At 51.8% G+C, this 24,321-nt stretch overlaps 1 protein-coding gene across 4 annotated transcripts in view; it reads left to right on the plus strand.

Moving 5' to 3' along the window:
- Positions 1 to 489: 489 nt before the first annotated feature.
- The window catches only part of LRP5 (LDL receptor related protein 5), a 110,930-nt gene continuing 87,098 nt past the window's right edge, over positions 490 to 24,321 (plus strand). For 2 of the 4 annotated variants that reach the window (XR_008374195.1, XM_053561202.1), the window contains exon 1: positions 521 to 716. Coding sequence is in view for 2 of the 4 variants with exons in the window: in XM_053561202.1 (XP_053417177.1) it covers positions 635 to 716 (82 nt within the window). In the remaining 2 variants the exon portion in view is untranslated. Of the gene's footprint in view, positions 717 to 1,598; positions 1,667 to 24,321 lie in introns of those variants that run through there. The other 2 variants (XM_053561200.1, XM_053561203.1) reach the window with 2 other exon arrangements.

Below are 24,321 nucleotides of genomic sequence, written 5' to 3' on the forward strand. Positions count from 1 at the left end.
CTGCCCTTCCTAAGTGAGAACAGGTGTCGCGGGGCTGCCCCAACGGGACCCTGCCCTGCCCGGGTGGAGGCACAGGCAGGAGAGCCACCGACCTGGCTCGGGACCCCTGGCTCCCAGCCTTGAGACTGCCTCGCTGTGTGCCCTTGGGCAACCCCGCCCTTCCTCCGGTGCCCCAGTCTCCCCACTCGTAAAGGCCGGGTCCTTGCAGCTAACTCCAACAGGTGACACACCTGCTTCCCTGACAAGAAAAGCCGCCTGGCCCCGGAGGGTGCAAACACTGCGCCCCAGCCCCGTGCGGAGACTCCCTGCGGCCGCCGTCAGGGCAGGGCGAGGGGCACTGGGAGGGGTCGCGGGGACCCAGGCCGGGGCGCCCGCCTCGCGCCGGCTCCGGGGGGCGCCCGCGGGAGGGCGCGGCCGGCGCGGGCGGCGGCGCGGGGGGCGGAGACGCGGCACGGCTTCCGCTCCCGCGCGCCCTGCTCCCTCCTCCCCGTAGTCCTGCTCCTCGGCGCCGGAGGGGGGGAGGCGGGAGGCGGGCGGCGCCGGGAGCCGCGCGAGGAGTCGCTGCTGCCGCTGCCGCCGCCGCGCCATGGAGCCCGAGTGAGCGCCGCGCGGGCCCGTCCGGCCGCCGGACAACATGGAGGCGGCGCCGCCCCGGCCACCGCCGCCGTGGCCGCTGCTCCTGCTGGCGCTTGGCTGCAGCCTGGCCCCCGCCGCGGGTAGGTGGGCTCGGGCCGCTCGGACAATGGCCTGGGCGATCCCGCGGCCAAGTGCGCGGGCGCGCGCCGCGTTTTGGAAGCGACTTTGCAAGTTGGGGACGAGTTGGGGCGCGCGCTGCAGACCCCGGCCTCCTGGGGACCAAGCGCCGGCTCTTTGTCTCACCCGCCGGGCCCTTCCCGGGACGCGGCGTCCCGGACCCGCGAGGAGGGCGCGGGGGCGGCGCCGATTCCGCCAGGTGCGGCGCGGGCGGGTCCTCACCTGCCCGCTCCCCGGCGCGCTCTGAAATGCGCCCGCGGGAAGCCGGTGTGCCCGGGCGGGGCTCCGACGGTGTGGCCTCGGGCCAGGCTGGCCTGGCCTGTTGGGAACTAGTTGGGGAACTCTGTTCGCGGGCCTGTGCCAGTGGCGGCGCGGCCGGCCTGCGAGCTCCGAGAGCTGATTTAAGTTACAGCGAGAAAGTTCTGAGCCCATGCGCGGGGCGGCCTGGCCTGTGGCGCTGCCCCTTTGATCTCTGTGGCTGTGGGTTTGCTAGTGTGCTGACACCTGCCGGGTGCCGGGCGACCCGAATGACCCATTTGGCCGCTGAGGCCCCAAATGGTGGCACCCGGCCGCAGCTGACCGTTGTCCCTCCCCGGGGCCAGCTGCTTGGGGGTGACGTGGTCCCACAGAGTGGCGTTGTAGGGAAATGTGCTCGTGCCTCACTTGTACACATCCTTGGGGAGATGGAGGGCTGGGGAACTTTCTCTCCAACTTTTGGTGTGTCCCAAGGGGTGGAGTTGAGGTCAGGAGGCCTCGGAAACCTAAGCAGTTGTGAAACGCTACACATGTTCTTTTAATTTGGAGATTGCCATGTGGGTTTTGAAGCCAGCCTCTTGCTACCTAAACCATTCTCTTCGGAAGTGCGTGTATTGTTTTCCTGGAGCATGGCCGGCTAAGTGGGCAGCGCCAGCAGGTACCTGTGCACCGTGGTACTTCTTCCTTAGTGGCAGTTTGGGGGAAGGACCTTGGGCCCCTTTGTCTGGGCCTCTTCCAGCAGGGACATCCAAGGGGGTTGCCCAGCCCCTCTGTGGGAGGGGGGTCAGCCAGGAGCAGAAGGAACTTTTCTCTCAAGTCCTTCTGCTGCTGCCCAGCCTGGAGGGTCTCTGGGTAGTTTCACCCCAAATTCATCCCTCCCGGCATGTTTACATTTTTGGGCCATGTTTGGTGCTAGCAAAACAAGGTGAAGACAAAACAATGACAGTATCTGGGTAGTTCAGGCTGACACTGCTTCTTTTCTTTCCGGAAATGCCTGGGTCATGGAGGCAAAAGGGTTTTTTTTTGAAACTGGATGTTTTAAAGGGGGGGTTTCTGAGCCAGCTGTGTTGTCTTTCACCTCATGCAGTTTTAGATTTTCTGGATGTTTTGGGGTGATGTTGCTAGAATCGAATGCCGTTTATCCATGTGGCTTGAGCCCCTAAGGAGAAGGAATTACATCTGTGGAGTTCAGTTGTATGTGAGTCAAAAATAGAGCTGATTATTTTAACATTAGGAAGCAAGGCCTGGGAGCACCAGCTAACGTGGAAATCCAGTCCTAAAATGGAAGGACAGGCAGGGATCTTTCTGCAGAACTGTTTTGACTGTTCATAATTTGTTATGTCCCAGATTTTCTGTGTTAGGTATATGCCTTAGTCCAAAGCAAAGCCAGTAAGTGGGCAGCTAATTATTTTTCCTGATTGCTTCCTGTTGCAATTTGAAGCTGTGAGCCCGTGGAAATGCCTTTGTTCTACTGGTGCTGGTGCTGAGGACAGCATTTCCTAGCCCCGAGTTCCCCAGGCCTCACCTCTCTAACTGGGCACTCGTTCCAAAGCCAGCCTGTCCAGACATTCCCCACCCCCCAGGGGAGTTCACTACAGATGCCCAAGGCCTGGCCCATGGGAGGCCTAGCAGTCCTGTTTAACTAGATGCTATATGGAGTTCCCTCCAAAGCAGGGCCCTTGTGCCTGTAAGCCTCTCATTCAAATTCAAGAAATGACCCAGTCAATCCGATCCAGCATTTATTCCAGCTTTCTTTGGGGAGATCTATCTCTTGGTTCCTATTGTTTTTGGAACCTGTTTAATTTCAGCCCTACCTTGTCACTGCTCAGGCATTTAGCAAAACTTGCATGCAGGGGTGGGGGTGGTAGTGGGGATATAGTCAGGTGAGGTCCTGGCGTCATTTTCTGCCTTGCAATGATGGTTTACCAGGGCCGAAAATGGAGGCTTTGGGGTTGGACTAGGCTGGCTTTACGAGCTCAGCAGCTGTTTGACTTTGAGCAATTTACATAACTTCTCTGTGACGAGAGCCCTTATCTAGTCGCTTCCTCTCCCAGGCAGTTGGGAGCAGTACCTGTAGCATGCCTGGCCCAGGTGAGCGACCGGAGGTGGCAGAGCCGGTGTGACTGCTGTTGTGTAACAGGGTCCTTGATCTTTCTGGCCTGGACAGGGTGGAGGCTTTACTACACAGTCAGGACTTTCTTCTGTGTGTGAGCTCAGATAGCCATGCAGCTGGCTAACTGATCCTTTATTGCTGTGGCCCGAGTCGGTGTTTTGGAGTAGTTAGCACTGTGGACAGAGCCCTGGTGCCCGGGGTCTAATCCCAGCGTTGCTGGTTGCTTACCGTGGTGGGGCGCTTGGGCAGCTCCACCTTTGTCACCTCAGTTTTCTCTTCTGTAAAATGGGAACAGTAATACAGCTCAGCCAGTCAGCATGCACCTGCACCATATCAGCCCTTAGCACTGTTGCCGGTTCTCTTTGGTGTCTGACATTAAGTTATGTGGGGTGTGGGATGGGAAGGAATGGCAAATAAAGGCCAGCCCCTGAAGGGCTTCCCACGTCGAGGGGAGGGCAGGGAAACAGAGGCTGATGTGCAGCTGTGGAGAGATGGGCCCCAGGGGTGCTCCCTTACCATCCTCGGGTGACCTGTGGGGGGGTCTCAGAACCCTGTCCTCAAGCACTCAGTGGTCTCTGCTGAGAGGCCAGATTGTGCTGTGGAGTCTGGGTATGATTCAGAAGACAGTGGAAGCTTCTGGAAGACTTTGAGCAGGGGTGATGGAAAATGTAGGCTGGAGTCAGATCTGTCCTGGGTGAACGGTATTGAATTTTTTTTTTAATTGAGGTGGAACTTATGTAATATAACATTAACCATTTTAAGGTGTGTACTTCAGAGGCATTTGATGTACTCAACAACGTTTACAACCATCACTTCTATTAAGTTATAAAACATTTCCATTACCCCCAAATAAAACCCATGCCTATTAAACATGACATGTAGTTCTTCCCCGCAGTCCCTGGCACCCACCAATCTGCTTTCCCTGTGACTGGCCTCTTCTGGTTACTCCATATAAACACAATCACAGAATACGTGTCTGGCTTACTCACTCGGTACGAGGCCTGCGTGTGTGTCCGTGTCGTGGCATGTGCCAGTACTTCTGTGCTTTTGATGGTTGAGTGTTATTCCATTGCATGGGTGGGTCTCATGCTTTGTTTGCCTACACGTGTATGCATCGATTGACTTGATCTTGGCTGGTTGCGTTTTTCAGCAGCATGAGCCATGGCTAGGACGTCCCTGTTTGGACAGTTGGAGGATGTGGCCTGAGGTCGTCCTGCCACAGTTCAGAAATGTGCCAGTGATGGGGATAAGCCTGAGAGCCAGCGCTGGCCTTGGGAGGAGGGCCCGGGCCCTGAGGAGGCGCTGGGAGTGGGGAGCCATGCAGAAGCCCAGAGGGAACCGGACACTTGTGGTTTATGAGGCCTCACTGACACTTAACACTCTCTCAGACTGAGGAGTCTGCTGGGGGATGGGGGCTCTGGTGGGCGCTGGGCTCCGTCCAGTTCCTTGGCTTTGTGGCTCTGTTCACACATTTGTTCAGAGAGCAGCGTGTGTTGGCTCCTAGCCAGGCTGCCCTGGGGGCCTTCCTGGGGGCAGCCTGGGCCCCAGTGTGATGTGAGGAGGCAGCTGTGCTGTACCAAGAGCTGGCCCCAGGGTCCTGCTGGCTGACTCTGCCTGCTTTCTCTGCAGCTCTAGACAGTGAGTTGCTGCCCCCAGCCTCAGTTTTCTCATCTGCCAAGCTGGGGCGATAGTGTCTGTCTCACTGCTGCGATTGGGGCTCCCTAAGCTTTTCCCTCCAGGCCATCATGGGAAAGTCACCAGGGGAAGAGTCCCCAGGTTCCCTTGGAACAGTTCACCAAGGACGTGACTGAGAGCCAGAGTCTGCAGCGCCCCATCTAGTTGGAGGCCAGGAGGGGATGAAGGTGTTTGGGGTTTGTGCTGTGCCCTGATCAGCACAGTGGCGGCTTGTGCATTCCTGAGCCCTGTGTAGTCGGCCCTGTGGCCCTGGGTCTGGCCTTGGTTTCTGCTTCCTCCTGGTTTGCTTGCAGGCCTCCCTGTTGGCCCTGGCCTGGCTTGAGCTTGTGCTGGAGCCCCTGGTCTTGTCAGCTGGGTGACTGCCTGGTCCTGGTGCTGCCAGGGTAGCAACAGCCATGTGGCTGGAGCCTCACATCCTGATTAGCCTGGAATGCTGTGGGTTCTGCCACGAGTCTGCTGTTTTCTGTCTCTCCTACTTGGGGTCTCCCTTGTGGTGGACCCCCCTGGGGGCTGTCTTGGTGAAGTCACCTTTGAGTCCTTTTTCAGTAGTGGAAAGATTTTACTTTCTGGGTATTTTCTTTCTTTTTTTTTTTTCTACAGAGTCTCACTATGTCACTCTGGGTAGAGTGCTGTGGCGTCACAGCTCACAGCAACCTCGAACTCTTGGGCTCAAGTGATTCTCTTGCCTCAGCCTCCCTGGTAGCTGGGACTACAGGTGCCTGCCCACCACAATGCCCGGGTATTTTTTTTGTTTGTTTAGCAGCCTTGGGCTGGGTTTGAACCCACCAGTCCCAGTGCACGTGGCCGTTGCCCTAACCACTGAGCTACGGGCGCCGAGCCATCTGGGTATTTTCTTATCTGCTTTATTGGATATTTAATTTATTGAATATTTTTAAGCATCTGTGTTCAGTTTACCCTAATGCAGTTTTTCTTGTGCTTAAACTGAGGTGAGGATTTGCTCAGGGAGGAGAGTGATGTTCAGCTATTAGGGAGTCTCAGGTGCCCAGTGAGAATCTGATGGTGGCTTCTTTCCCAGCAGGGTGCCTAGTGAGGGGGGCACATGCACATCATTGCTCCAAGGCCACTGAGGACTCTGCAGGGCTCTCAGTCCCCATCACTGCCTCCCTGTGGGACCTGGGGGTGGTGGTGTGTGTGCTCCCTTTCTGTTGTGCCTCAGTTTTCTTATTTATAAAATGGAATCTGATGATGCCAGTCTCTGAGGCCTCTTCCAGCACGAGGTTTACAGAGTTTTCCTTCCTTCAGGATCCTCAGACGTTCCCAGAGGAGGCATCTCTTCGGTGCCTTCCCTGGACCTTCCATTGGACACTTACCTGGTGTCATCACACAGGAATCGTCCTGGAGCCAAGGCCTGGGACTGTCCCCGTGATCGGGCCTGCCTGCAGCTGGTCTCAACCCTGGTGTTTCCCACAGGTGCCAGGCAGATAGGACTCTGTGGGGGCACTGCTGTCCTAGAGAAATGGGTTGTCTTAAAAACTGCTTTCCTGGGTCTACTTTCCTCTTCCTTGTTTGGCTATTTTAAATTTGGAAGCATATCCTAAAAAAAATTTCTTTTTTACTTTGTTTTTTAGAGACAGAGTCTCATTTTGTCGCCCTCGGTAGAGTGCTGTGGCGTCATGGCTCACAGCAACCTCTAGCTCTTGGGCTTAGGCGATTCTCTTGTCTCAGCCTCCTGAGTAGCTGGGAATACAGGCGCCCACCACAACGCCCAGTTACTTTTTTTTGTTGTTGTTGTTGCAGTTTGGCTGGGTCCGGGTTCGATCCCACCACCCTCGGTATATGGGGCCAGTGCCCTACTCACTGAGCCACAGGCGCTGCCCCCTTTTTAAATTTTTTTTTTTTTTTTTTTTTTTTGTGATTTTTGGCCGGGGCTGGGTTTGAACCCGCCACCTCCGGCATATGGGACCCGTGCCCTACTCCTTGAGCCACAGGCACCGCCCCCCCTTTTTAAATTTTTAATTGCTATAAAATATATGTAACATGAAATTTGTCCTTTTACCATGTTTAAGTATACAATTCAGTGGATTTAATACATTTACAGTATTGTGCAACCATCTCCACTATCTATTTCCAAAATTTTTCCATTACCCCAAACAAACTCTGTCCCTGTTAAGCACTCACTCCCTGTGGTCCCCTCCCCTGGGCCCCTGGTAACCTGTGTTCTACTTTCTGTCTCTCTGTATTTGCCTGTTACAGGTACTTCATATTTGTGGAATCGTACAATATTTGTCCTTTGATATCTGGCTTATTTCATTTGACATAACACTTTTGAGTTTCATCCATGGCATGGCATGTGTCAGAATGTCCTTCCTTTTTAACAGCTGAATAATACTCCATTGTATGGTTATACCACGTTTGTTCATTCACTCATCTGTCCATGGATACTTGGGTTGTTGCTGCCTTTGGCTGTTGTGAATAATGCTACATGTATAATGCAAAAAAAAAAAAATTAAAAGGGTAGGAAGAAAATTTTAAAATGCTATGATGCACACTGGTGTATAAGTATCAGTCTGAGATTCTTTCAGTTCTTTTAGTCATATAACCAGGAATGGGATTGCTGGATTATATGGTAATTCTGTACGTATTTTTTGTTTGTTTTTGAGACAGGGTCTCTGTCACACAGGCTAGAGGGCAGTGGTGAGATCATAGCTCATTGTAGCCTTGAACTCCTGGGCTCATATGATCCTCCTACTCAGCCTCCCAAGGTTTTTCCAGAATTCTTGCCATTACAAGACATGCTACAGTGAACACCTTGGCATTTTTGTAAGATACATTCCTAGTAAAAAAGTATGTTCATTTATGTTTTTAAAGATACTGGCACAGTGAGGTTTACACCGGACCATCTTACACCTTACCAAACATCTGTGGGAATACATACCTTCCCTTATCTTTTCTGATGCTGGCAACTACTAGATTCTAAGTTGTCGTTGTTGGTACCAGTTTGGTTAAAAATTATAATACTTTTTTTTTCTTCCGGCACAGTCTTGCTTTCTCCCCAAGTAGAGTGCTGTGGTGTCATCATAGCTCACAGCATCTCCTGGACTCGAGTGATCCTCTTGCCTCAGCCCTTTGACATTTGTGGGTTTTGCTGGCACTCATGGCGTGCTTTAGAGGCGTTGTGTAAGCTGGGTTGCCTGCCTGAGACGCCCCTGGGACTGCAGGTGTCAGCCACCACTCCTGGCTGATCTTTCTATTTTTAGTAGACATGGGGTCTTGCTTTTTGCTCAGGCTGGTATCCAACTCCTGAGCTCAAGCAGTCCTGCCCCCATCAGCCTCCCAGAGTGCTGGGATTACAGACGTGAGCCACCCCCTCACCTGACTGCCAACACTTTTTGATTTACCCTTTCCTGCCATTTATATTTATTTTTCTACAAATCACCTATTCTTAGTCTTAACCCATTTTTCTGATGAGTTGTCTATCCTTTTACTGATTTGTAGGAGGTCTTTGTTTGTTTCAGGTATTCTGTTTTACATTTGTTTCAGATTTCCCTTCTTGTCTATAGACTCTCATCTTTGTTTCTGGCAGTGTGTTATCAAAAAGACATTAAAAGTATTACGTAATTGAAGCTGTCAGTCTTTTCCCCTGTGACTTCTGCATTTCACGCCTTTTTCCTCTACCGCTAGATTATAAATACATTCTCCTTGGGTGGCGCTGTGGCTCAGTGAGTGGGGCGCCGGCCCCATATGCCGAGGGTGGTGGGTTCAAACCCAGCCCCGGCCAAGCTGCAACAAAAAAATAGCTGGGTGTTGTGGCAGCACCTGTAGTCCCAGCTACTTGGGAGGCTGAGGCAAGAGAATTGAGTTGGAGGTCGCTGTGAGCTGTGATGCCATGGCACTCTACCAAGGGTGATAAAGTGAGACTCTGTCTCTAAAAATAAATAAATAAATAAATAAATATTCTCCTTAATTTTCCTCTGGGACTGTTACTGTTTTCCGTTTTACACTGAGACATTAGTGATCTGATTTATTTATTTATTTTTAGTATGGGATATGAGGTAAGGTTCTAGCTGGTGGACAGGGAGATGTCCCAATGCCTAGCTGGTCATCCTCTTCCATTCATTTAAAAGGTAACTCTCTCATGTATGCGGTGTGTCCACAGATATCTTGCTCCTGATTCTGGAACCTTCCGTTGTGCTCTTTTGGAGGTGGGTGTCTTTCTGAACCAGTGTCCTGCTGTGTTAATCTCTGTAGCATCAGAGTATATTGTGAGGTCAGTTGGGCAGATTCCCTCCTCATTGTCCCTTTGAGAAAATGCACTGGCTCTTCTTGCACAGTCACTCTTTTGTGATCAGCTTTAGAACCAGCCTATCAGGTTCCATCCTTTGATCTCCTGATCTGGGGACAGTAAATGGTGACATTCAACAGGTGTCAGAGGGCTGGGTTTTAAGTGGTCTCTGGCTGTGGAAATGAATTCATCTGTTGCTGGTGTGGAGTGGCCTTGACATTTGTGGTTTTGCTGGCACTCATGGAGAGCTTCAGAGGTGTTGTGTAAGCTGGGTTGCCTGCCTGAGACGCCCCTGTGGCCTCACCATGCCAGTGTCTGCTCGGGGAGCAAACTTGAATACGAACTGATTTCAGCATTAGCCCAAAGGCAAATATAATTACTGAGTAAATTATTGCTCCCCTCCCCTAGTTCATTCCAGAACAAAATTTCAGCACCTTTAATTTCTTTCCTGGGCTGTGGCCCTCTATTAGCCCAGATGGGGAGGCGGTACCTGCCTGGCAGAGCGCTCAGGAAATTGCTCAATAGGGCATTAATAGCTGCCCGAGCGCGTGGCCGCGGCCGGAACACGTCAGCCCTGGTGCCTGGGTGCCTTCCAGACTTGGTCCACTCTCAGGCAGCTGCCACTTTGGATTCCACCCCAGGAAGGAGCAGGCCGTGTTTGTGGTGGGAGTCGAGGCTCCGTGTCCTCACTACTGCAAGATGGCTTAGAGTAAGACGTGGTCTGGAGCTTGTTTCCATGGGCAGAGGCCACGTCTCCCCACTGCGAACTGGGTTCCCCAAAGGGGACTGGAGAACACGGGTGCAGCCACGCTGTCCTAGCCTCCCGGCCTTCTCGTCACTCCAGCTGGAGCCTTGGGGTGGCTTCCAGGCTTCCACCCCGACAATGGGGCCCTGAGGCTTCACCTGCCTCTAGTGAAAGACTAGATTTGGAGTCCTTGACATTAGCTTGGATTTGGGCTCTTTGCTTCTCTGTGACCGTTTACCTCGCATTCTGGCCAGACTAATTTTTCTAAAATTAGAGTTTTCATCATGTCCTTCCCTTTCTCAGAAAACTTTTGCAATTTTTCCTCCCAGTGTGCCATCCTGGCCTACCCCATCCTCTCCTCAGAGTCTGGAACCTTCCGTGGTCCTTCTAGCTTGGGCACAACTGTCTTCACCTTTGCCTTTTGGCTCCAGCGGGCAGTCTGGGAGCTGCTCAGTAGCTGACTCCAGGCTGCCGAGGCTGCTTCTGTCCAGGAAGCGGGTCCCTCCCATTCTTCTCCCATGGCTGAGATCCCCCTCCTCCAACCTGAAATCTAGCCCGGCTGTTTCCTAGATTGGAGAACAACTGTCCTGTGATGCGACAGAAGGCTTCTGGGGCCAAGTATGGGCGCCCCACCTCCCTGCAGTAAGAGCCCCTGTTTCTGAGGCTGGACTCTTGAGAGGGCTGGCTACAGATAAAGCTGTTTTACTTTGGGAAACCCAGTGCACCCCAAATGGACCGGACCGTGAAGTTGTGTGTCCACGTGATACCTGCCAACCTTTTGCAGCCTAGACTCCGCAAGCTATCATGGTGGAGCTTAGGCATCTGCACCCATCACTAGTTCAAAAAACTTCATGTGAATATTTTTAATTATGCACAAAAGAAATAAAGGAACAATGAATTTTTATGCTAAAAAGAAATATTGCTGGTTTTGAGTTAAAACTCTGCAGTTGGTGGCTGAGTGAGTGGCATTTTTATTGTGCCTTCCGGAATTTGAACACAAAGTATTGTCCTTTTGAGGTTGTGCCTGTCAGAGTCCAGGGGCTTGTCACCTGGTCACTGCTCTAGTGGCCGAGTTTGCTGCAGTGCCCTGACTCTAGGGGCTGTATGTGCTGTGAGGCAGAAGAGCACCTACCTCTGCCCTCTCCATGAAGACGCTCGTTCTGCTACTATGGCTGCTGCTTCCCGCAGTCCTGGCCTTACTTGTGGCTGCCGCTGAAGAGGACGTGGAGAACTGCGGACAGACTGCTGACTGGTCATACGGGCCGTGTGCTGGCTTGGTGTGTGCTGTCACCTGTGTGTGTGCCTGCTTCAGAGCACAGCTGAGCTCTCCCTCCCAGCGGGGCTGAGTTGCTGCATCCCTCATCCTGCAGTGGAGTGCTCCCAGTGCGGGGGACCTGGGCACAGCCAGCACAGTCACCTCTGGGAATGGTCACCCTGTGCTGGGTTCCTGGGCCTTAGCGGGCTGGGATACAGAGGGCCGTGTCCATGGGGCAGGCTCAGAGACAGGGTGGGGCCACTGTGGCTCCGTCTGCTGACCTGGGTGGTCTGTGCCTGAGGGTCCTCCCAGCTGCCTGGCCTGTGTCCCCCTGACACTGCAGCAGAGCTGGTGCAGCAGCTGGTGCAGGGACCCCATGTTCCCCATCAGTCCCCCTCTCTTTGAAGGATAATGCACTTGGGCAGCAAACAGTTTGAGATGTAGGGAGGATCGCTCAAGATGAAAGAGCAGAACGAAGAGCAGCTTCCAACTTTTTGGCTACCAATTCTAATTTTTAAAAAATTTTCCATCTGCTTTGAAAGATTTTATCCTCTTAAGGAAACAACGTTTATTAAGTAATAATCTTTCTGTTTATTGGTCCCAGACATGCATGCTGGCTGGGCAGAGCGAGGCCCTCCAGAAGCGGAGGTTGGTGGGGATTCCTCCAGCCTCTTACTGGAGATCCATGTGGCTTTTCATGGTGTGGAGGACCCCTCTTGGGTCCAGTGCACCTTCGTGGCCCCTGAGGCTGTGGGACCCCAGGTTGGGAATAACAATTTGGAGTGTTGATGTGGGATCTGCTCCAGGATCCAGGTGGGTCTCGCCACCCTGGTGGGCTCTGGACCATGGGTGGCCTCTTTGCCTGTCTCTGAGGGTCCAGAGAGCCCTACTCAGAGCTACCAGCATTTCTCCTGCTGGTCTTCTGTACCTTTCGGTGTCCCAGTCCTGGACCACAGACCTGCCTGTGGCTTCCTCTGGGTGCTCCAATGTGGATGCAGTGTGGCTGAGAATGCGACCCTACCACGCCTGTCACCTCCCACCTGTGGGTGGTCACTCATACACTGAAGATCTTTTATTTATTTATTTATTTATTTATTTTTGGAGACAAAGTCTCAGTTGCCCTGGGTAGTGTGCCATGGAGTTGTCATAGCTCACAGCAACCTCAAACTCTCAGGCTCAAGTGATCCTCTTGCCTCAGCCTCCCAAGTAACTGGGACTACAAGGTGCCTGCCACAACACCCAGCTGGTTTCTTTTTCTTTTTTTGAGGCAAAGTCTTATTTTGTCACTGTCGGTAGAGCACTGTGGCATCATAGCTCACAGCAACCTCAAACTCTTGGGCTTAAGCAAGTCCCTTGCCTCAGCCTCCCAAGTTGCTGGGACTATAGGCGCCCGCTATAACACCTGACTTTTTTTTTTTTTTTAAGAGACGAGGTCTCGTTCTGGCTGAGGCTGGTCTTCAACTCTTGAGCTCCAGCAATCCATCTGCCTTGCCCTCGCAGAGTGCTAGGATTATAGGCGTGAGCCACCATGCCTGGCCATACCTGAGGATCTTGTTAGGAAGCTGGGCTGACCTTCTCACCACAGGCTTCAGGTGAGTTTTTATATGGGGAAACAGGTCACTGGTTTGTATCAGCAAAGCACGATAAAGCAGATGGAAAGGCCAAGTCAGGGTCCCGTTCCAACTTACGATCTTTGAGGTCCTCAGCAGGAAGGCTGCATTTGGTTCAGGTGTCCCCCTCCAGCTCTCTGTAGGTGTCAGAACAGATGGGGCTCGTTCTGTTCTTGCCTGCCCACAGTGTCTAAGGCTGTGTGGTCACCAGTGGACACTCCAGAGGGTCACCCCACCAGCACAAGCTTCTGTCCAGCAGCCACTCTTAGGTGTGGGCCTCCACGCAGCGGCTGCTATGTTCCCAGCCTCCTTTCCTGCCAACCCCCTTGTATGCTCGACTTTGTCGAGGGGGGTGGTGTATGAACCGTAGGGTCAGGGGTCCTGAGGGCTGCTCACCTGTCTAGCCCCCTGGAGGGACACGCCTGGCCCCCTCCTGCCTGGCCCTGCTGGGCTCCAGTTTCTGCTCCACTCCGCACTGCAGTCTTGTGTGTTAACTGTGCTTGGCGTCAGTCTCCTTACCGCTATGGGAGGATCATCGTCTGCCCCTGCAGACCCGTCCTGAGGATACAGACAGACCATGTTGAGAAGTGCTCAGCATAGGGCCTGGCTGCAGGCGGGCACTCGGTAACTGTTAGCCGCCAGGGTTCCTGCTGTCTAGTGATTCTTACCGTGGGCTGAGAGGGCCCTGCAGGTGGCCTCAGCCTAGTAGCTGGGTGAGAAGGTCGTGTCACATCGGCTTGCCTGCCGTGTGGAGTCTGATCTATCTCATACGGAGTCAGAGTCCAGGCCTTGGTGGAGTCAGTGTTTTATTTTGCAGCTGGAGCCCTGGTGGGGTGGGCCTGGGAGTCCGGGAGGATCAAGAGTGGGTATCTGTGGTTGCCACCCCTCCCGGCGTCTGCTGCATCAGAGGTGTGACAGGGTGTGTTTTGGAGGCTGGCCTTCTGTCTGTAGGTGTTACCAGTGTGCACCCTCCGCTCCCTGCTCAGACAAGTCTCTAGGGGACGCTGCCTTCTTTCCTCCTGTCTTCTCACAGCCGCCGCTCCCTCTCTGGGGTCTTCCCCCTCCACCATCTGACCAGCAGGACTTTCTAGTGCCCTCACATTGTCAGCTTCCTTGACCACCATTGACCTTCAGCATTGACTGCTGAAGGCAGAGAGGGGAGCCTGGGTGCCATGGTCTTCACCCTCTGACAGAGATCCCTCTTCCATCTGGCTTCCCTTGACCTGCGTAATGGATGGTCATTGCCTTGGCCCGGGGCCAGCAACAGGGCCCTGTGTCCAGTGAGAATGCTGAGATACTTAGAGACGCTACTCTCCTGCCTGTGTGCTGGACTGAGTCTTTATGGTTGTGAATAGAGCTCAACACCCCCTCTTCTTCTTCTTTTTTTTTTTTTTTTGAGACAGGGTCTCACTGTGTTGCCCTTGGTAGAGTGCTGTGGTGGCACAGCTCACAGCAACCTCAAACTCTTGGGCTTAAGCGATTCTCTTGCTTCAGCTTCCCAAGAACACCCCCTCTTCTAGAGCCTGCTGTGGCTCCCCATTGCCTGTGAAATGAGAGTTCCTAGTCTTTTGGCTGTAAGTCCAGGTGGGACTGGACAGGTGGGACCAAGTAGCCGCCTCCTTGGCCTGGCTGCACTCTGGCCTTTCCTAACTTCCTTTTCTCTCTAGCCCGGGAGTCTTTTATGCCTCGAGCACAGCAGTTCTCAACCTGTGGGTTGCAACCCACAGGAACTATATTAAAGGGCTGCAGCATTAGGAAGGTTGAGAACCACTGCTATAGCAGGTGTGTGCTGACTCTGTGCCCTGGCCAGTGTGCAGCAGGGATGGTGGGGCGTTGGTGTCCTGCCTTCAGGTCCCATTATCTGCCCTGCCCTGGTCAGATGGGGGCCTGGGTGGGGCCCACACATGGACAGCAGAGGCTTGTTGACCTGCCAGCCTGGCCAGACTACTCCCTCCAAATCCAAGTCTTCCTGGGACCTGCTCTCCTTGCCTGAGAAGGGGCTGCCGTGGGGCCTGGGCTGCAGTGTGCTTTTCCCTGGTCCATCTCCTCATCTTCCTGAGGATGGAGGGATTGTCCTGGAATGCAGGACCAGGAAGTGTGGTCAGGGAGCCAGACAGAGGCCAGGCTTCCTTCTGCGTGTTGGGGGGAGAGTCACCTAAGCACCCTGGGGGCAGATCTGCCCCACTGTGGATGTTGCTCCTGTGTCTGACCCTTTTTGCAAAGAGATCTTGGGAGGGGGGAGTCTTTCAATAGTTGTCCCATGAAGCAAAACAAATTTTAAGTTTTGTAGAATGAACCTGAGTATTTGATCTCCCCTTGTCGTTGATTACCCAAGAGTGACTTTGCGTAGGTTGCTGGTCTTCTCGTGCCTCTGTATCCTCCTCTGTACCATGGGGTGACAGTTATTCCCCCTCCTACAAGGACTAAGTGGTGTCAGGCACAGGGAGCATCTCACCGCAGCATGACTCAAAGTGTGGTCAGGCATGGCATGTAAGGGACTGGTGACACTGGGGCCAGGCACCTTAGGAAAGAGGGCAAGAGCTGCTCTCTGGGCTTTATAGGACATTCTGTTCATCCTCCGTACCTGCCTGCAGAGGCCCTGGCACACTGTGGGCCCTCAGCAAAAGCTGGCTGGACCGCTCACCTCAGGGCTGCAATAGCAGAACCCTGGGCTTCTCCGGATTCCGAAACCTAGCTTGGTTCCATGATAATCAGAGCAGGTCCTCAGCGCTGGGCTTTGTAGGCAGCTCCCAAACCCATGTTCATATTTAGAACTAAGAAATGTCAGTTCCTCAGAGACCGGGAGGCAAGGAGTTAAGAGCAACGGTGCACTCGTGACGATAGTTTGAGTTTTTCCTTTTATCTGATTGTTTTCATCTGTCTCATTTGCTGGCATGGGACAGATGTGTCTTTGGAGCCCAAGGTAGTGTCTTTAAGATTGCTTGGCTCCCGGCACGGCTCTTGGGCCTGGCTCCCATGTTCTGCTCTTTTCCAGGAACAGTGGATCGTTTGAAAGCAGAGCTCCCACATTTTGCTCAATAAAGAGATTTTGTAGAGTGATGATAAATTTGGCATGTCTTTATTATTATTCTTTTTTTCAACACTTAAAGAAAATAAAAGCTGGTACAAAGGTATGTTTGTTTCTGAAATGTGTTTCCTTCCCCAGATGTTCTTTTCTGCCAATTCTGAAATGCATTCTGAGCTCAGTGCTCCAGTTTCCTCTCTGTGGGAAAGAACAATGAGACCTTTGTAACCATACAGGGGAAGTGGCCGCTTCCCTCTCCAGTGGGCGTGGGGGGGGTGCTGGGACCTGGGATGGTCCCACCTCTTCCCATGGAAATGACAAGTCTGTGCCAACCCAAGAGACTCCATCTGACTCCTGGGGGCTTGGCAGACTATTTTGCCCTGGTGGTAATTTGCATGGTCATGTCTTAGGGTCTCCACCAGCTGCGTCCCTGTTCGTGGATCCTTGGCTTTGCTGTGTAGCCTCGGACTACATTCTTACAATCTGCCTTGCACTTGTGGACATGGGCTTTGTACTGTCTTTGTTACCTGCAGTTGAACTGACCCTTTTCTGTCTTTCTTTCATCAAATACTGGTCCCTACCCAAAGGATGATCCAGTCCTCAGGATGCAGCACAGATTCAGATGCAGCACATTTTGCTAGACAGGACCAGGTCAGCCTGGTAGGCATCACCAGTGTCCACTGGGGGGAACACACCTTCTTTGGGCACTCAGCCTGTCACTCTTCAGTTGAGATGGGTGGGGTGGGCTCTGTGGGGAGCCATGAACCATACATGGGTGCACATGCTACCTTAGATGTACCTCCTTAGTTGGTTTTGAAGGAATTTTTTTTTTTTTTTTTTGTAGAGATAGTCTCACTTTATTGCCCTCGGTAGAGTGCTGTGGCATCACACAGCTCATAGCAACCTCCAACTCCTGGGCTTAGGCGATTCTCTTGCCTCAGCCTCCTGAGTAGCTGGGATTACAGGTGCCCACCACATCACCTGGCTGTTTTTTTGTTGCAGTTTGGCCAGGGCCGTGTTTGAACCTGCCACCCTTGGCATATGGGGCTGGCGCCCTACCCACTGAGTCACAGGTGCCTCCCGGTTTTGAAGGACATTTAAAAGAAACTTGTGCTTAGGGTAGTTTTGATACTGGTCTGAATTAAGAGCAGTCTCTATGGGTTGCTTTATTTGAGATCTGTGTTTAATGAAAATCTTTACTTTTCCATGATCGCATTAATGTACACAGCTATGATTTAATAAAAAAAACTTTTTAATAAATGCATCTTGCTGTGAATCACCCTAAATTATAAAATTTAGACTTAATAGTTGGGAATAGCTAACCTTTTTTTTTTTTTTCTTGTAGAGACAGAGTCTCCCTTTATCACCCTCGGTAGAGTGCTGTGGCCTCATAGCTCACAGCAACCTCCAACTCCTGGGCTTAGGTGATTCTCTTGCCTCAGCCTCCTGAGTAGCAGGGACTACAGGCACCCACCACAATGCCCAGCTATTTTTTTGTTGCAGTTTGGCTGGGGCCTGGTTTGAACCCGCCACCCTTGGTATATGGGGTCGGCACCCTACCCACTGAGCCACAGGCACCACCCGGGAATAGGGAATAGCTAACTTTGTTTCTCATTTACAGTGTGCTGGCCAGGTTATAAAAGGCATTTGATTTCCTTTAATCCTTCCTGCTGCCTTGTGGGTTATGGGCTGTCACTGTCTCCATTTTGTACATGGGAAAACTGATGGGAGAGGTCAAGTAACTCGCTCAGTTTCATGCAGGCAGAACCAGAATTGGCAGACTGAGTTTCCAGTGTCTACTGCTATTCAAGTTATAAGAATGTTTTCTTCAATCTATAAAGCAAATCTGCTAAAGAGCCCCCAGTGCATTTATATAAGCATGGTGCTGACTACTCCTTGTCAGCCCAGACCTCAGCCTTCTCATTTAACAGATGCAGAAACTGAGGCCTAGAGGGGACAGTAACAGTCATAACCACTCTCCTGGGTGGTCTGCAGCTCTGGCCAGTCCTCCTGCCTCCCATATGAGCCTAAGTGGCCAGTTGGTGCCAGTTTAGGTGGCCTTGTGACCTTGGATGGAAGCTACTGACCTGTTCCACGGAGGGAGAGTAGTGACTCTCCTTCCCAAGTCATTCTGCATCCCAGGACGGCCACTTCCGGGAGCTTGGCAAGCCGGGAGCTGTTGAACTGAAATGGTATGTAATCAAAATGCTATATTTTGTTGAAAATAAGAATGTTAGTAATGGGCTGGTTTCTGGCAAGTCAAACAGGGACTCTGAAATACATATTTTTCTCTGTTCTGCTCTAAACCTTCTAATTAGTGAGAACGCACATTTGCAAACACAAATCAAATGTCATATTCCCTACCAGCTTGTCCTCCATATCACTGAGCTGGTAGCATTCCACAGTTGCTAAATCTGTGTGTGCATGGGTGTGTGCACACGTGTGTTAGGAAGAGGCAGAGGTGCCTGCTGTGGAGCCCTGGTGGCCTGTCTCCTTCCTTCCCAGGCTACTGGGCGTCTGATCCCTTCCCACCTCTCCCCCTACCCCAGTAGGCACCTGCAGAGACCCTAGGAGGAGATAGAGGTGTTCGCCCAATTAACACATAATTAGTAGGGGAAATGGCTTTCAGGGGAAATTACTTTCTCTCAGGAAAATTTCTGCTGTGTGTGAACTCCATTAATTTGGAAAAGCAGTTTGCCTCTGATAAGTGGCCCTGGTGGTCAGCGTTTCCTCCCCTTGTTAATCTTGGCTGGACACAGACAGCACATACAAACCAGCAGTGGTGGGTGAGGACCTTGGCTGCGGGACCCTGGTCATTTGGGTTCTGTGGTAGCTAGGCTGGCTGCATGAAGCTATGTCAGAGACCCTTGGGTCCTTTGTGTGTGTAGCTGGCCATTTGTCCTTTGTACCTGGGGTGCTTAGTTGCAAACAGTTTCATAATAGCCAGGTCAAGAAAGTCATGGCCAAAAGATGGCTCCCAGGCACAGCCTGCACTTGGTGCACATCAACCTCCTTATCTGGGAACCAGGCAGGAGGTGGCTGGGGCCTGGGAGGGGACTGTGCTGAGCCAGGGACCCCACCGTTCCAGGACTCCTCTGTACCTCTGCCGGTTTTGTGCTGGCCCCTCCTAGTCAGTGTACTGATGTGTTTCCCAGTTCACTTCTGCCTCTAGGCCAGTGTTTTTCACATTGTGTTCCCTGGGTCAAAACTGAAAAAAAAAAAAAATGGTTCTGCGATCAGATACCTTTGGAAAGTCCTGGGGGATAGAAAGTGAACTAAATTTCCTCACTGTGGACTTCTCAGAGCCTTTGAAATGGTAATTATGTTCCAGTGGAATCTGTCCTCCACTAGGTTAAGAAGGAGGCGGGTCACAGATGGGGCCCTGCCTGCCATCACCAGCACTGTTCTGTCACCTTGCTTTGGTGTGGCTTCTTCTGAGTTGTCACTTCAGAGTTTGGGTTGTGTGGAATGGCCCAGCAAGTCCTTTGCTTGTCTCCTGGGATTTTACAGAGTGGCTGAGCTGAGGCCAGGGCCAGCTCCTTCGTGGGGCCACGTCCAAGCCCCGCCTCTCCACTTACCCCATGGCCTTGGTGGCCCCGCATCAGGGCCATAGCAGGGAGACCCCCACCACGCACACACACACAGCCTGTCTCCCTGTTTAGTGAAAACCATGAAGCCCCTGTCCTCTTTCTCTGTACTTGAAGGTGTCTGAAACAAGTGACCTCTTTTTGTTATTTTATCTTTTGCAAGTGATTTCTTATTTCCTGCTGTGGCCCCACACGTGCCCCCTGTGCATTTCCTGTTTGCCTGCTTCTCTGACCTTTGAAATATGGTCCCTGCTCAGGAAACTTGCCTGGACCTCAGAGTTAATTGTGGCTTTCCTCTGGGGCCGTGTATGTGTGTGGGAGCATGAACGTGAGTTGTGTGAGAGTAGTATGTGAGTGTGTGTGTCAGGATTGGAGAGGATGGGAACGGGGCTGGGCCAGCAGGAACAGGGAACTTGGGTGGACAGGCAGAGGGCCAGCTCCAGGCTGTGACAGGAGCTGAGGCTGGTGTGTGGGTGGAGGAGGGGAGTCTGGGGAGATGCCGGGCAAGTGGGAGGCAGGGCCAGGCTGGGACGGGGGCCATGGGGCTGTGTGGGAAGGTGCACATCCCCTTGGCAGCTGGGCCCCATTTTGCACTGGGTCCCCGTTGGGTGGTACAGTAACATGCTCGGGGGAGGCAGGAGGAGCTGGACGGGCTCACAGAGGATACGGGCTCTACCCTGGGCCCCAGATAGCCAGGAGTCTGTCAGCCAGGTGTGGAGAACAGGGAGGGCTTTTTGGGAACTGCCAAAAGCATGGAGGTGGCTGGGGCGGGGTCTGCCAGAGACTTAGTCTACTTTGGGTGGGGTTGGGGTCCATAGTAAGGGGTCTTGGGGACTGGGGACCGAGAAAGACCTCCTGGCTTAGTGGGTCCTGAGGTCGGGTGGGGATTTGGGGGTGGTGGTGGTTATAGATAGTTTAGCCAAGATGGAAGGAGGGGGAGCAGAGCCATTCCTGGGGCGCCTGTAGATGTTATCAAGGATCCACTCTGGCTTGAGTTTGTCGGGCTTTCCATAAAAGGCAGCACATCTGCTTGCTTAGAGGAAACCCAAAGTTTTATTATTGTCGTAAATGTCAAGTTCTTCATTTAGAACATTTAGACAACTGCAGAATTGTGTCACTGACTTGAGCATATCTTAGTTGGTTAAAAGCCCAAGTGAAAACATGCAATTCTGTTTCTAGAATTGTGGTTACAGTCCTGGCATGAGGAGGACTTCAGTGGCCACTGTCACCCCCTTGGGACTGACGTGCAGGCACCGGGGCCGACTGTGAGTGTGGTGCAGGGGATTGAAACTGGGAGTGGGGAGGTCCCTGACTTCATGGAACTAAGTAAAAGTGATTTCGGGTGTTTGCTGTTTCTTTTACTTCAGTTCAGACAGTTCCTTAAGTAGCTAAGGTATGATTTTGCTGAGACCGTTGTTAATTTCACAGCACTAAACATTTTCAGTCACTTAAATACCTGAACTTCATTCACAGTAAACAGGTGTATTGTCCTTTTTCTCCCCTTTTTTTGAGACAGTCTCTGTCACCCTGGCTAGCGTACAGTTGTGTCATTACAGCTTATTGCAACCTCAAATGCCTGGGTTGAAGTGATCCTCTTGCCTCAGCCTCCAGAGTAGCTGAGATTACAGGTGTGTGCCACAGTGCCTGGCCAATTTTTCTTTCTTTCTTTTTTTTTTTTGAGACAGAGTCTCACTCTGTCACCTTTGGTAGAGTGCCGTGGCATCACAGCTCACATTGACCTCCAACTCTCGGGCTTAAGCGATTCTTTTGCCTCAGCCTCCCAAGTAGCTGGGACTACAGGTGCCCACCACAATACCCGGCTATTTTTTTGTTGTAGTTGTCATTGTTGTTTAGCAGGCCTGGGCCAGGTTTGAACCCCCCAGCCCCAGTGTATGCGGCTGACGCCCTAACCACTGAGCGACGGGTGCCAAGCCTAATTTTTCTATTTTTGTTAGAGATGGTGTCTTGTTTTATTCAGTCTGTTCTCAAGCTCATGAACTCAAGTGATCTTTCTACCTCAGCCTCCCAGAGTGCTAGGATTACAGGTGTGAGCCCCTGCACCCGGCCGAGTGTATGGTTTTTATACTTGCTCTTGTACTCAGAAAGGAGGGATTGGTTATTAGCCGTGTGTGGCAGCGTACGGCTATCATCCTAGCACTCTGGAAGTTCCGTGTGGGTCTGCAGGTCCAGCATGGTTGCCGACCGTGCTCTTTCCTCCCTATCTTTTCCCTTCCTGGTGCAGCAGTGTTGATGCCAGATGTCCTAAAAAGTGAGGTGGTGAGGGGGTGCAAAGTACAGGTGCCAGGAGTGCTGTGCCCAGCTGTGTCCAGCATCTGGAAGGAAGGCAGGTGGAGTGCAGAGGTGGGAGGTAGCAGAGACTGCCGTAGTGGATGGAGGTTGGTTATGTTGGGCAGAGAAGTAAATTAATCAAGCAAATCAGCACTGACAGTAACAAAAGCCAAGTTTCCCACTCTGGAGAAGGTACTTACAAACTAGAAAAAGGAAAGGCTAGAAAGTACCCCGAGATAATGCTTAAAATTGTAAGTACTACTTTGAACTCCTGGGTTTTTACCACGTGCACGTATACAGAGAAATAGTTATAACGTGTATATAAAAATATATGAATGTACATGCATTTGGTGTGTGTTCTTGGTGGTTATGCTCTTTTTTTTTTTTTTTTTTTTGAGACTATATTACCCTGGGTAGAGTGCCGTGGTGTCACAGCTCATAGCAACCTCAAACTCTTGGGCTTAAGTGATTCTCTTGCCTCACCCTCCCAAGTTGTTGGGACTACAGGCACCCGCCACAACACCCAGCTATTTTTTGTTGCGGTTGTCATTGTTGTTTAGCCGACTGGGCTGGGTTCAGACCCGCCAGCCTAGGTGTATGTGGTTGGTGCTGTAGCCACTGGGTTACAGGCACCGAGCCAGTGGTGATGTTCTATAAAGGCACCATGAACACTAAATTATTGAACAATGAATGGTTGCTCCTGGGGAAACACAAGGCTGGGTTCCTGGGAGCCTGGGGTCATGACAGTTTTGTCAACTAGTCAGTAACATTGTCTTCTGTGTATTTCTGTTTAAAAACACCTTATTTACTATACATTATTGGTGCATTAACACTGAACTCGTAGCCCTTGGTATTCTATTTCATGCCTGAATAAAGCTTCTCAGGCACGGATCTTCTTTACGTAAAGCAGGGCACAGGTCCTTGCCCCTGGCAACACTAGACAGCACTTTAGCACCATGTGTGGGGCACATTTTAAGCAGCAAAATTGCCAAGGAAAAATGTGGATGTGGAAAACGTGGTACTAGCTAGACTGAGAAAATAGTACTTGTTTCTAGTGTGAGAGCTGAACCCAGAAGGCAGAGGGTCGCTGCCTCGCTGGGCCTCAGTGGGAGTGTGCTGTTGGTGACTCAGTTTTGTCACTGTTCTGCACGTGTCTGCGAACGTGGAAGTGCTGGAGTAGTGACGTGGGAGTGAGGAGTGAATGTTGTTAGCAAGGAGATAAACTCTCAAAAATGGGATCTGGGAATGACGCAGGGGAGCTGAGCATGTATTTCCCGGGCCCAGCGGCAGTGAGCACGCCAGCACCTAGGTCTTGGTTTCTAAACACTGTTCTCCACCGAAAGGAACCAGATTCTGGGGCTGAGGCAAGGAGAGGCCTGGGAGGAGACTGGGGCAGCTTGCTGTGCCAGGAAGTAGAGAAGTCCTCAAGGAGGGAAGGGGCTGCCGAGATGGCAGAGGTCCACCTGAAGGGGCTCTCGGTGTCCACATCTGGGGAAATTTGTGCATCAAGATCAGTGAGAGCCTTGGGTTCTAACCTGTTTAGTGAAAGAGGAGAGGTGAGGATACGGGCAGTCCCCAGGCAGGTTTTGTATGTTTCTTGTTAAGTTGAATTTGTATGTAAGTTGGAACAGGTATTACCTGTAATATCCTCTGTAAGTGCGAGTTGTACATCAGTTGGCTGTTTGTAAGTCGGGGTCTGCCTGTGCACTGATTTAAGTAAGGGAACAGTAGTCTGTTGTGGACTTGCCTCAATGACCAACCCACACTTTAGACAATGCCCAGAATGAGGCTGTCACTTAGCTCTAAGCCCTTTTAGTGGTTCATGATACCTCCTGCTATTACTACCCCATAAGTTTGTATTTACTTATATATATATATATATATATATATATATTTTTTTTTTTTTTTTGGTTTTTGGCCAGGGCTAGGTTTGAACCCGCCACCTCTGGCATATGGGACCGGCGCCCTACTCCTTGAGCCACAGGCACCACCCTACTTATATATTTTTTAATTGGGATAATATGCTCATAATGTGAAACTTAACCATCATAACCGTGTGTAAATGTATAGTTCAGTGGCATTAAGGGCATTCACCCTGCTGTGCAAGCACCACTCCACCGTCTCCCACCATAAACTACTAAGACCAGACTTTGGCTGCCACAAACAGTGGTGCAGCCAATGTCGCTGTACATCTGTCTGTCCAAAGCTGTGACATTTTTGCTTTTTTATATTATAAAGACTTTAAAAAAGACTTAAAATGCCATACAAACCCCAACATGGGATGTGACGGTGATCTGGCTCTGACATCTGTCACACCGGGGTTGCTTTGGCTGATCTGGCTGGCTAGGTGGGTGTCCCTTCTTCCTTAACTGCTCCACGTGTATCCCTCCCAAAGCTGTACACCTGGTGAAAGATAATGACCTTCCCCACACAGGAGGCCTTTTCTTCAGTCACGGGTACACACACAAGGAGCTGTGCTCTCCCCTTCTAGAACCCTAGGACATGCTCTCAGGTCCATTTGCAGGAGAACATAGGGTGGTCAGGCTTCCAGGACTCCAGACACATCCAAGCGAGGCTCTGCCTATGGTGTCAACAAAGAAAAAGAAATAGAAATCACAGCATGGATGTTTGTGGAACTTGGAAGCTGATTCTAAAATGTGTAAGGGGCATAACAGGCCCAGGACAGGCAGGATGTTCCTGGGGGAGAGGAGGCAGGAGAGCCTGCTCTGCCAGGTGTCAGGGGTGGTAACA

This window comes from Nycticebus coucang, chromosome 14 (assembly GCF_027406575.1).
Source record: "Nycticebus coucang isolate mNycCou1 chromosome 14, mNycCou1.pri, whole genome shotgun sequence".
Lineage (NCBI taxonomy): Eukaryota > Metazoa > Chordata > Mammalia > Primates > Lorisidae > Nycticebus > Nycticebus coucang.